A 13,171-nucleotide genomic window follows, 5' to 3' on the forward strand; every position below is an offset into this window, starting at 1 on the left:
CAGGGGGAGGGGGACTATCAGGTGCTGGAGGGGAAGGAGGACTATCAGATGTTGGAGGGGGAGGACTATCAGATGATGAGGAGGAGGACTATCAGATGCTTTAGGAGTAGGAGGACTATCAGATGCTGCAGGGGGAGGAGGACAATCAGATGCTGGAGGGGGAGGAGGACTATTAGATGCTGGAGGATTAGGAGGAGTATCAGATGCTGGAGGGGGAGGAGGAGGACTACCAGATGCTGGAGGGGGAGGAGAACTATCAGATGCTGGAGGAGGAGGAGGACTATCAGATGCTGGAGGATGAGGAGGAGTATCAGATGCTGGAGGGGGAGGAGGACTATTAGATGCTGGAGGAGGAGGACTATCAGATGCTGGAGAGGGAGGAGGACTATCAGATGCTGGAGGAGGAGGACTATCAGATGCTGGAGAGGGAGGAGGACTATCAGATGCTGGAGGAGGAAAAGGACTATCAGATGAAAGAGGGGGAGGAGGACTATCAGATGCTGGAGGAGGAGGAGGACTATCAGATGCTGGAGGGGGAAGAGGACTATCAGATGCTGGAGGGGGAGGAGGACTATCAGATGCTGGAGGAGGAGGACTATCAGATGCAGGTGATGGAGGAGGACTATCAGATGCTGGAGAGGGAAGAGGACTATCAGATGCTGGAGGAGGAGGACTATCAGATGCTGGAGAGGGAGGAGGACTATCAGATGCTGGAGGAGGAGGAGGACTATCAGATGCTGGAGGAGGAGGAGGACTATCAGATGCTGGAGGGGGAGGAGGACTATCAGATGCTGGAGGAGGAGGACTATCAGATGCTGGTGGAGGAGAAGGACTATCAGATGCTGGAGGAGGAGGAAGACTATCAGATGCTGGTGGGGGAGGAGGACTATCAGATGCTGGAGGGGGAGGAGGACTATCAGATGCTGGTGGAGGAGAAGGACTATCAGATGCTGGAGTGGGAGGACTATCAGATGCTGGAGGAGGAGGACTATCAGATGCTGGAGCTGGAGGACTATCAGATGCTGGAGGGGAGGAGGACTAACAGATGCTGGAGGAGGAGGAGGACTATCAGATGCAGGAGGAGGAGGACTATCAGATGCTGGAGGAGGAGGACTATCAGATGCTGGAGGAGGAGGAGGACTATCAGATGCTGGAGGAGGAGGAGGACTATCAGATGCTGGAGGAGGAGGAGGACTATCAGATGCAGGTGATGGAGGAGGACTATCAGATGCTGGAGAGGGAAGAGGACTATCAGATGCTGGAGGAGGAGGACTATCAGATGCTGGAGAGGGAGGAGGACTATCAGATGCTGGAGGAGGAGGAGGACTATCAGATGCTGGAGAGGGAGGAGGACTATCAGATGCTGGAGAGGGAGGAGGACTATCAGATGCTGGAGGGGGAGGAGGGCTATCAGATGCTGGAGGAGGAGTAGGACTATCAGATGCTGGAGGAGGAGGAAGACTATCAGATGCTGGTGGGGGAGGAGGACTATCAGATGCTGGAGGGGGAGGAGGACTATCAGATGCTGGAGTGGGTGGACTATCAGATGCTGGAGGAGGAGGACTATCAGATGCTGGAGCTGGAGGACTATCAGATGCTGGAGGGGAGGAGGACTAACAGATGCTGGAGGAGGAGGAGGACTATCAGATGCAGGAGGAGGAGGACTATCAGATGCTGGAGGAGGAGGACTATCAGATGCTGGAGGAGGAGGAGGACTATCAGATGCTGGAGGAGGAGGAGGACTATCAGATGCTGGAGGAGGAGGAGGACTATCAGATGCAGGAGGAGGACTATCAGATGCTGGAAGGGGAGGAGGACTATCAGATGCTGGAGGAGGAGGAGGACTATCAGATGCTGGAGGCGGAGGAGGACTATCAGATGCTGGAGGGGAAGGAGGACTATCACATGCTGGAGGAGGAGGAGGACTATCAGATGCTGGAGTGGGAGGAGTACTTTCAGATCCTGGAGGGGGAGGAGTACTATCAGATGCTGGAGGAGGAGGAAAACTATCAGATGCTGGAGGGGGAGGAGGACTTTCAGATACTCTAGGGGGAGGAGGACTCTCAGATGCTGGAGGGGGAGGAGGACTATCAGATGCTGGAGAGGGAGGAGGACTATCAGATGCTGGAGGAGGAAAAGGACTATCAGATGAAGGAGGGGGAGGAGGACTATCAGATGCTGGAGGAGGAGGAGGACTATCAGATGCTGGAGGGGGAAGAGGACTATCAGATGCTGGAGGGGGAGGAGGACTATCAGATGCTGGAGGAGGAGGACTATCAGATGCTGGTGATGGAGGAGGACTATCAGATGCTGGAGAGGGAGGAGGACTATCAGATGCTGGAGGAGGAGGACTATCAGATGCTGGAGAGGGAGGAGGACTATCAGATGCTAGAGGAGGAGGAGGACTATCAGATGCTGGAGGGGGAAGAGGACTATCAGATGCTGGAGGGGGAGGAGGACTATCAGATGCTGGAGGAGGAGGACTATCAGATGCTGTAGGAGGAGGACTATCAGATGCTAGAGAGGGAGGAGGACTATCAGATGCTTGAGGAGGAGGAGGACTATCAGATGCTGGAGAGGGAGGAGGACTATCAGATGCTGGAGAGGGAGGAGGACTATCAGATGCTGGAGGGGGAGGAGGACTATCAGATGCTGGAGGGGGGAGGAGGACTATCAGATGCTGGAGGGGGAGGAGGACTATCAGATGCTGGAGGGGGAGGAGGACTATCAGATGCTGGAGGGGGAGGAGGACTATCAGATGCTGGAGGGGGAGGACTATCAGATACTGGAGGAGGAGGAGAACTATCAGATGCTGGAGGGGGAGGAGGACTATCAGATGCTGGAGTGGGAGGAGGACTATCATATGCTGGAGGAGGAGGAGGACTATCAGATGCTGGAGGGGGAGGAGGACTATCAGATGCTGGAGGGGGAGGAGGACTATCAGATGCTGGAGGGGGAGGACTATCAGATACTGGAGGAGGAGGAGAACTATCAGATGCTGGAGGGGGAGGAGGACTATCAGATGCTGGAGGTGAAGGAGGACTATCAGATGCTCGAGGTGGAGGAGGAGGAATATCAGATGCTGGAGGGGGAGGAGGACTATCAGATGCTGGAGGGGGAGGAGGACTATCAGATGCTGGAGGGGGAGGAGGACTATCAGATGCTGGAGGGGGAAAAGGACTATCAGATGCTGGAGGGGGAGGAGGACTATCATATGCTGGAGGGGGAGGAGGACTATCAGATGCTGGAGGGGGAGGAGGAATATCAGATGCTGGAGGGGGAGGAGGACTATCAGATGCAGGAGGGGGAGGAGGACTATCAGATGCAGGAGGGGGAGGAGGACTATCAGATGCTGGAGGAGGAGGAGGACTATCAGATGCTGGAGGGGGAGGAGGACTATCAGATGCTGGAGGAGGAGGAGGACCATCAGATGCTGGAGGGGGAGGAGAACTATCAGATGCTGGACGAGGAGGAGGACTTTCAGATGCTGGAGGAGGAGGAGGACTATCAGATGCTGCAGGGGGAGGAGGACTATCAGATGCTGGAGGGGAAGGAGGACAATCAGATGCTGGAGATGGAGGAGGACTATCAGATGCTTAGGAGGAGGACTATCAGATGCTTGAGGAGGAGGAGGACTATCAGATGCTGGAGGAGGAGGAGGACTATCAGATGCTGCAGGGGGAGGAGGACAATCAGATGCTGGAGGGGAAGGAGGACTATCAGATGCTGGAGGAGGAGGACGACTATCAAATGCTGGAGGAGGAGGAGGACTAACAGATGCTGGAGGAGGAGGAGGACTATCAGATGCTGGAGGGGAAGGAGAACTATCAGATGCTTGAGGAGGAGGAGAACTATCAGATGCTGGAGGGGGAGGAGGACTATCAGATGCTGGAGGAGGAGGACTATCAGATGCTGGAGGGGGAGGAGGACTATCAGATGCTGGAGGAGGAGGAGGACTATCAGATGCTGCAGGGGGAGGAGGACTATCAGGTGCTGGAGGGGAAGGAGGACTATCAGATGTTGGAGGGGAAGGACTATCAGATGATGAGGAGGAGGACTATCAGATGCTGGAGGGGTAGGAGGACTATCAGATGCTGGAGGAGGAGGACTATCAGATGCTGGAGGGGGAGGAGGACTATCAGATGCTGGAGGAGGAGGAGGACTATCAGATGCTGCAGGGGGAGGAGGACTATCAGGTGCTGGAGGGGAAGGAGGACTATCAGATGTTGGAGGGGGAGGAGGACTATCAGATGATGAGGAGGAGGACTATCAGATGCTTTAGGAGTAGGAGGACTATCAGATGCTGGAAGAGGAGGAGGAGGACTACCAGATGCTGGAGGGGGAGGAGGACTATCAGATGCTGGAGATGGAGGAGGACTATCAGATGCTGGAGGGGGAGGACTATCAGATGCTGGAGGGGGAGGACTATCAGATGATGAGGAGGAGGACTATCAGATGCTTTAGGAGTAGGAGGACTATCAGATGCTGGAGGAGGAGGACTATCAGATGCTTGATGAGGAGGACTATCAGATGCTGGAAGAGGAGGAGGAGGACTACCAGATGCTGGAGGGGGAGGAGGACTATCAGATGCTGGAGATGGAGGAGGACTATCAGATGCTGGAGGGGGAGGACTATGAGATGCTGGAGGGGGAGAAGGACTATCAGATGCTGTAGTGGGAGGACTATCAGATGCTGGAGGAGGAGGACTATCAGATGCTTGAGGAGGAGGAGGACTATGAGATGCCGGAGGAGGAGAAGGACTATCAGATGCTGCAGGGGGAGGAGGACTATCAGATGCTGGAGGGGAAGGAGGACAATCAGATGCTGGAGATGGAGGAGGACTATCAGATGCTGGAGGAGGAGGACTATCAGATGCTTGAGGAGGAGGAGGACTATCAGATGCTGGAGGAAGAGGAGGACTATCAGATGCTGCAGGAGGAGGAGGACAATCAGATGCTGGAGGGGAAGGAGGACTATCAAATGCTGGAGGAGGAGGAGGACTACCAGATGCTGGAGGGGGAGGAAGACTATCAGATGCTGGAGATGGAGGAGGATTATCAGATGCTGGAGGGGGAGGACTATCAGATGCTGGAGGAGGAGGACGACTATCAAATGCTGGAGGAGGAGGAGGACTAACAGATGCTGGAGAAGGAGGAGGAGGACTATCAGATGCTGGAGGGGGAGGAGAACTATCAGATGCTTGAGGAGGAGGAGAACTATCAGATGCTGGAGGGGGAGGAGGACTATCAGATGCTGGAGGAGGAGGACTATCAGATACTGGAGGGGGAGGAGGACTATCAGATGCTGGAGGAGGACATTCAGATGCTGGAGGAGGAGGAGGACTATCAGATGCTGGAGGAGGAGGAGGACTATCAGATGCTGGAGGAGGAGGAGGACTATCAGATGCTGGAGGGGAGGAAAACTAACAGATGCTGGAGGGGGAGGAGTACTATCAGATGCTGGAGGAGGAGGAGGAGGACTATCAGATGCTGGTGGGGGACGAGGACTATCAGATGAAGGAGGGGGAGGAGGACTATCAGATGCTGGAGGGGGAGGAGAACTATCAGATGCTGGAGGAGGAGGAGGACTATCAGATGCTGGAGGAGGAGGAGGAGTATCAGATGCTGGAGGGGGAGGAGGACTATTAGATGCTGGAGGAGGAGGACTATCAGATGCTGGAGAGGGAGGAGGACTATCAGATGCTGGAGAGGGAGGAGGACTATCAGATGCTGGAGGAGGAGGACTATCAGATGCTGGAGAGGGAGGAGGACTATCAGATGCTGGAGGAGGAAAAGGACTATCAGATGAAGGAGGGGGAGGAGGACTATCAGATGCTGGAGGCGGAGGAGGACTATCAGATGCTGGAGGGGGAAGAGGACTATCAGATGCTGGAGGGGGAGGAGGACTATCAGAAGCTGGAGGAGGAGGACTATCAGATGCTGGTGATGGAGGAGGACTATCAGATGCTGGAGAGGGAGGAGGACTATCAGATGCTGGAGGAGGAGGACTATCAGATGCTGGAGAGGGAGGAGGACTATCAGATGCTGGAGGAGGAGGAGGATATCAGATGCTGGAGGAGGAGGAGGACTATCAGATGCTGGAGGGGGAGGAGGACTATCAGATGCTGGAGGAGGAGGACTATCAGATGCTGTAGGAGGAGGACTATCAGATGCTAGAGAGGGAGGAGGACTATCAGATGCTGGAGGAGGAGGAGGACTATCAGATGCTGGAGAGGGAGGAGGACTATCAGATGCTGGAGAGGGAGGAGGACTATCAGATGCTGGAGGGGGAGGAGGGCTATCAGATGCTGGAGGAGGAGTAGGACTATCAGATGCTGGAGGAGGAGGAAGACTATCAGATGCTGGTGGGGGAGGAGGACTATCAGATGCTGGAGGGGGAGGAGGACTATCAGATGCTGGTGGAGGAGAAGGACTATCAGATGCTGGAGTGGGAGGACTATCAGATGCTGGAGGAGAAGGACTATCAGATGCTGGAGCTGGAGGACTATCAGATGCTGGAGGGGAGGAGGACTAACAGATGCTGGAGAGGGAGGAGGACTATCAGATGCTGGAGAAGGAGGAGGACTATCAGATGCTGGAGTGGGAGGACTATCAGAAGCTGGAGGAGGAGGACTATCAGATGCTGGAGGAGGAGGAGGACTATCAGATGCTGGAGGAGGAGGAGGACTATCAGATGCTGGAGGAGGAGGAGGACTATCAGATGCAGGAGGAGGACTATCAGACGCTGGAAGGGGAGGAGGACTATCAGATGCTGGAGAAGGAGGAGGACTATCAGATGCTGGAGGCGGAGGAGGACTATCAGATGCTGGAGGGGAAGGAGGACTATCACATGCTGGAGGAGGAGGAGGACTATCAGATGCTGGAGTGGGAGGAGTACTTTCAGATGCTGGAGGGGGAGGAGTACTATCAGATGCTGGAGGAAGAGGAAAACTATCAGATGCTGGAGGGGGAGGAGGACTATCAGATACTCTAGGGGAAGGAGGACTCTCAGATGCTGGAGGGGGAGGAGGACTATCAGATGCTGGAGGGGGAGGATGGCTATCAGATGCTGGAAGCGGAGGAGGACTATCAGATGCTGGAGGGGGGAGGAGGACTATCAGATGCTGGAGGGGGAGGAGCACTATCAGATGCTAGAGGGGGAGGGGGACTATCAGATGCTGGAGGGGGAGGAGGGCTATCAGATGCTGGAGGGGGAGGAGGACTATCAGATGCTGGAGGGGGAGGAGGACTATCAGATTCTGGAGGAGGAGGAGGACTATCAGATGCTGGAGGGGCAGGAGGACTATCAGATGCTGGAGTGGGAGGAGGACTATCAGATGCTGGAGGAGGAGGAGGACTATCAGATGCTGGAGGGAGAGGAGGACTATCAGATGCTGGAGGGGGAGGACTATCAGATACTGGAGGAGGAGGAGAACTATCAGATGCTGGAGGGGGAGGACTATCAGATACTGGAGGAGGAGGAGAACTATCAGATGCTGGAGGGGGAGGAGGACTATCAGATGCTGGAGGTGAAGGAGGACTATCAGATGCACGAGGTGGAGGAGGAGGAATATCAGATGCTGGAGGGGGAGGAGGACTATCAGATGCTGGAGGGGGAGGAGGACTATCAGATGCTGGAGGGGGAGGAGGACTATCATATGCTGGAAGGGGAGGAGGACTATCAGATGCTGGAGGGGGAGGAGTAATATCAGATGCTGGAGGGGGAGGAGGACTATCAGAAGCTGGAGGGGGAGGAGGACTATCAGATGCAGGAGGGGGAGGAGGACTATCAGATGCAGGAGGGGGAGGAGGACTATCAGATGCTGGAGAAGGAGGAGGACTATCAGATGCTGGAGGGGGAGGAGGACTATCAGATGCTGGAGGAGGAGGAGGACCATCAGATGCTGGAGGGGGAGGAGGACTATCAGATGCTGGAGGGGAGGAGGACTAACAGATGCTGGAGAGGGAGGAGGACTATCAGATGCTGGAGGAGGAGGAGGACTATCAGATGCTGGAGGAGGAGGAGGACTATCAGATGCTGGAGGAGGAGGAGGACTATCAGATGCTGGAGGGGGAGGAGGACTATCAGATGCTGCAGGGAGAGGAGGACTATCAGATGCTGGAGGGGAAGGAGGACTATCACATGCTGGAGGGGAGGACTATCATATGCTGGAGGAGGAGGAGGACTATCAGATGCTGGAGGGGAGGAGTACTTTCAGATGCTGGAGGGGGAGGAGTACTATCAGATGCTGGAGGAAGAGGAGGACTATCAGATACTTTAGGGGGAGGAGGACTATCAGATGCTGGAGGGGGAGGAGGAATATCAGATGCTGGAGGGGGAGGAGGACTATCAGATGCTGGAGGGGGAGGAGGACTAATAGATGCTGGAGGGGAAGGAGGACTATCACTTGCTGGAGGGGGAGGACTATCAGATGCTGGAGGAGGAGTAAGACTATCAGATGCTGGAGGGGGAGGACTATCAGATGCTGGAGGAGGAGGAGGACTATCAGATGCTGGAGGAGGAGGAGGAGGACTATCAGATGCTGGAGGGCGAGGAGGACTATCAGATGCTGGAGGAGGAGTAGGACTATCAGATGCTCGATGTGAAGGAGGACTATCAGATGCTGGAGGGGGAGGACTATCAGATGCTGGAGGAGGAGGAGGACTATCAGATGCTGGAGGAAGAGGAGGACTATCAGATGCTGCAGGAGGAGGAGGACAATCAGATGCTGGAGGTGAAGGAGGACTATCAAATGCTGGAGGAGGAGGAGGACTACCAGATGCTGGAGGGGGAGGAAGACTATCAGATGCTGGAGATGGAGGAGGATTATCAGATGCTGGAGGGGGAGGACTATCAGATGCTGGAGGAGGAGGACGACTATCAAATGCTGGAGGAGGAGGAGGACTAACAGATGCTGGAGAAGGAGGAGGAGGACTATCAGATGCTGGAGGGGGAGGAGAACTATCAGATGCTTGAGGAGGAGGAGAACTATCAGATGCTGGAGGGGGAGGAGGACTATCAGATGCTGGAGGAGGAGGACTATCAGATGCTGGAGGGGGAGGAGGACTATCAGATGCTGGAGGAGGACATTCAGATGCTGGAGGAGGAGGAGGACTATCAGATGCTGGAGGAGGAGGAGGACTATCAGATGCTGGAGGAGGAGGAGGACTATCAGATGCTGGAGGGGAGGAAAACTAACAGATGCTGGAGGGGGAGGAGTACTATCAGATGCTGGAGGAGGAGGAGGAGGACTATCAGATGCTGGTGGGGGACGAGGACTATCAGATGAAGGAGGGGGAGGAGGACTATCAGATGCTGGAGGGGGAGGAGAACTATCAGATGCTGGAGGAGGAGGAGGACTATCAGATGCTGGAGGAGGAGGAGGAGTATCAGATGCTGGAGGGGGAGGAGGACTATTAGATGCTGGAGGAGGAGGACTATCAGATGCTGGAGAGGGAGGAGGACTATCAGATGCTGGAGAGGGAGGAGGACTATCAGATGCTGGAGGAGGAGGACTATCAGATGCTGGAGAGGGAGGAGGACTATCAGATGCTGGAGGAGGAAAAGGACTATCAGATGAAGGAGGGGGAGGAGGACTATCAGATGCTGGAGGCGGAGGAGGACTATCAGATGCTGGAGGGGGAAGAGGACTATCAGATGCTGGAGGGGGAGGAGGACTATCAGAAGCTGGAGGAGGAGGACTATCAGATGCTGGTGATGGAGGAGGACTATCAGATGCTGGAGAGGGAGGAGGACTATCAGATGCTGGAGGAGGAGGACTATCAGATGCTGGAGAGGGAGGAGGACTATCAGATGCTGGAGGAGGAGGAGGATATCAGATGCTGGAGGAGGAGGAGGACTATCAGATGCTGGAGGGGGAGGAGGACTATCAGATGCTGGAGGAGGAGGACTATCAGATGCTGTAGGAGGAGGACTATCAGATGCTAGAGAGGGAGGAGGACTATCAGATGCTGGAGGAGGAGGAGGACTATCAGATGCTGGAGAGGGAGGAGGACTATCAGATGCTGGAGAGGGAGGAGGACTATCAGATGCTGGAGGGGGAGGAGGGCTATCAGATGCTGGAGGAGGAGGAAGACTATCAGATGCTGGTGGGGGAGGAGGACTATCAGATGCTGGAGGGGGAGGAGGACTATCAGATGCTGGTGGAGGAGAAGGACTATCAGATGCTGGAGTGGGAGGACTATCAGATGCTGGAGGAGAAGGACTATCAGATGCTGGAGCTGGAGGACTATCAGATGCTGGAGGGGAGGAGGACTAACAGATGCTGGAGAGGGAGGAGGACTATCAGATGCTGGAGAAGGAGGAGGACTATCAGATGCTGGAGTGGGAGGACTATCAGAAGCTGGAGGAGGAGGACTATCAGATGCTGGAGGAGGAGGAGGACTATCAGATGCTGGAGGAGGAGGAGGACTATCAGATGCTGGAGGAGGAGGAGGACTATCAGATGCAGGAGGAGGACTATCAGACGCTGGAAGGGGAGGAGGACTATCAGATGCTGGAGAAGGAGGAGGACTATCAGATGCTGGAGGCGGAGGAGGACTATCAGATGCTGGAGGGGAAGGAGGACTATCACATGCTGGAGGAGGAGGAGGACTATCAGATGCTGGAGTGGGAGGAGTACTTTCAGATGCTGGAGGGGGAGGAGTACTATCAGATGCTGGAGGAAGAGGAAAACTATCAGATGCTGGAGGGGGAGGAGGACTATCAGATACTCTAGGGGAAGGAGGACTCTCAGATGCTGGAGGGGGAGGAGGACTATCAGATGCTGGAGGGGGAGGATGGCTATCAGATGCTGGAAGGGGAGGAGGACTATCAGATGCTGGAGGGGGGAGGAGGACTATCAGATGCTGGAGGGGGAGGAGGACTATCAGATGCTGGAGGGGGAGGGGGACTATCAGATGCTGGAGGGGGAAGAGGACTATCAGATGCTGGAGGAGGAGGAGAAATATCAGATGCTGGAGGGGGAGGAGGGCTATCAGATGCTGGAGGGGGAGGAGGACTATCAGATGCTGGAGGGGGAGGAGGACTATCACATTCTGGAGGAGGAGGAGGACTATCAGATGCTGGAGGGGCAGGAGGACTATCAGATGCTGGAGTGGGAGGAGGACTATCAGATGCTGGAGGAGGAGGAGGACTATCAGATGCTGGAGGGAGAGGAGGACTATCAGATGCTGGAGGGGGAGGACTATCAGATACTGGAGGAGGAGGAGAACTATCAGATGCTGGAGGGGGAGGACTATCAGATACTGGAGGAGGAGGAGAACTATCAGATGCTGGAGGGGGAGGAGGACTATCAGATGCTGGAGGTGAAGGAGGACTATCAGATGCACGAGGTGGAGGAGGAGGAATATCAGATGCTGGAGGGGGAGGAGGACTATCAGATGCTGGAGGGGGAGGAGGACTATCAGATGCTGGAGGGGGAGGAGGACTATCATATGCTGGAAGGGGAGGAGGACTATCAGATGCTGGAGGGGGAGGATTAATATCAGATGCTGGAGGGGGAGGAGGACTATCAGAAGCTGGAGGGGGAGGAGGACTATCAGATGCAGGAGGGGGAGGAGGACTATCAGATGCAGGAGGGGGAGGAGGACTATCAGATGCTGGAGGAGGAGGAGGACTATCAGATGCTGGAGGGGGAGGAGGACTATCAGATGCTGGAGGAGGAGGAGGACCATCAGATGCTGGAGGGGGAGGAGGACTATCAGATGCTGGAGGGGAGGAGGACTAACAGATGCTGGAGAGGGAGGAGGACTATCAGATGCTGGAGGAGGAGGAGGACTATCAGATGCTGGAGGAGGAGGAGGACTATCAGATGCTGGAGGAGGAGGAGGACTATCAGATGCTGGAGGGGGAGGAGGACTATCAGATGCTGGAGGGGGAGGAGGACTATCAGATGCTGGAGGGGAAGGAGGACTATCACATGCTGGAGGGGAGGACTATCATATGCTGGAGGAGGAGGAGGACTATCAGATGCTGGAGGGGAGGAGTACTTTCAGATGCTGGAGGGGGAGGAGTACTATCAGATGCTGGAGGAAGAGGAGGACTATCAGATACTTTAGGGGGAGGAGGACTATCAGATGCTGGAGGGGGAGGAGGAATATCAGATGCTGGAGGGGGAGGAGGACTATCAGATGCTGGAGGGGGAGGAGGACTAATAGATGCTGGAGGGGAAGGAGGACTATCACATGCTGGAGGGGGAGGACTATCAGATGCTGGAGGAGGAGTAAGACTATCAGATGCTGGAGGAGGAGGAGGAGGACTATCAGATGCTGGAGGGGGAGGAGGACTATCAGATGCTGGAGGGGAGGAGTACTTTCAGATGCTGGAGGGGGAGGAGTACTATCAGATGCTGGAGGAAGAGGAGGACTATCAGATACTTTAGGGGGAGGAGGACTATCAGATGCTGGAGGGGGAGGAGGACTATCAGAAGCTGGAGGGGGAGGAGGACTATCAGATGCAGGAGGGGGAGGAGGACTATCAGATGCAGGAGGGGGAGGAGGACTATCAGATGCTGGAGGAGGAGGAGGACTATCAGATGCTGGAGGGGGAGGAGGACTATCAGATGCTGGAGGAGGAGGAGGACCATCAGATGCTGGAGGGGGAGGAGGACTATCAGATGCTGGAGGGGAGGAGGACTAACAGATGCTGGAGAGGGAGGAGGACTATCAGATGCTGGAGGAGGAGGAGGACTATCAGATGCTGGAGGAGGAGGAGGACTATCAGATGCTGGAGGAGGAGGAGGACTATCAGATGCTGGAGGGGGAGGAGGACTATCAGATGCTGGAGGGGGAGGAGGACTATCAGATGCTGGAGGGGAAGGAGGACTATCACATGCTGGAGGGGAGGACTATCATATGCTGGAGGAGGAGGAGGACTATCAGATGCTGGAGGGGAGGAGTACTTTCAGATGCTGGAGGGGGAGGAGTACTATCAGATGCTGGAGGAAGAGGAGGACTATCAGATACTTTAGGGGGAGGAGGACTATCAGATGCTGGAGGGGGAGGAGGAATATCAGATGCTGGAGGGGGAGGAGGACTATCAGATGCTGGAGGGGGAGGAGGACTAATAGATGCTGGAGGGGAAGGAGGACTATCACATGCTGGAGGGGGAGGACTATCAGATGCTGGAGGAGGAGGAGGACTATCAGATG

The 13,171-nt window shown here is 55.3% G+C and overlaps 1 protein-coding gene across 1 annotated transcript in view; it reads left to right on the forward strand.

Annotated features, from left to right (window-relative positions):
• The first annotated feature begins 761 nt into the window (after positions 1 to 761).
• Positions 762 to 13,171, forward strand: part of LOC123751353 (alpha-(1,3)-fucosyltransferase C-like) — a 58,732-nt gene continuing 46,322 nt past the window's right edge. Inside the window, exon 1 of the mRNA XM_069327579.1 lies at positions 762 to 955. Within this exon, the coding sequence (XP_069183680.1) occupies positions 762 to 955 (194 nt within the window). The remainder of the gene's footprint in view (positions 956 to 13,171) is intronic.

This window comes from Procambarus clarkii, chromosome 19, assembly GCF_040958095.1.
Source record: "Procambarus clarkii isolate CNS0578487 chromosome 19, FALCON_Pclarkii_2.0, whole genome shotgun sequence".
Lineage (NCBI taxonomy): Eukaryota > Metazoa > Arthropoda > Malacostraca > Decapoda > Cambaridae > Procambarus > Procambarus clarkii.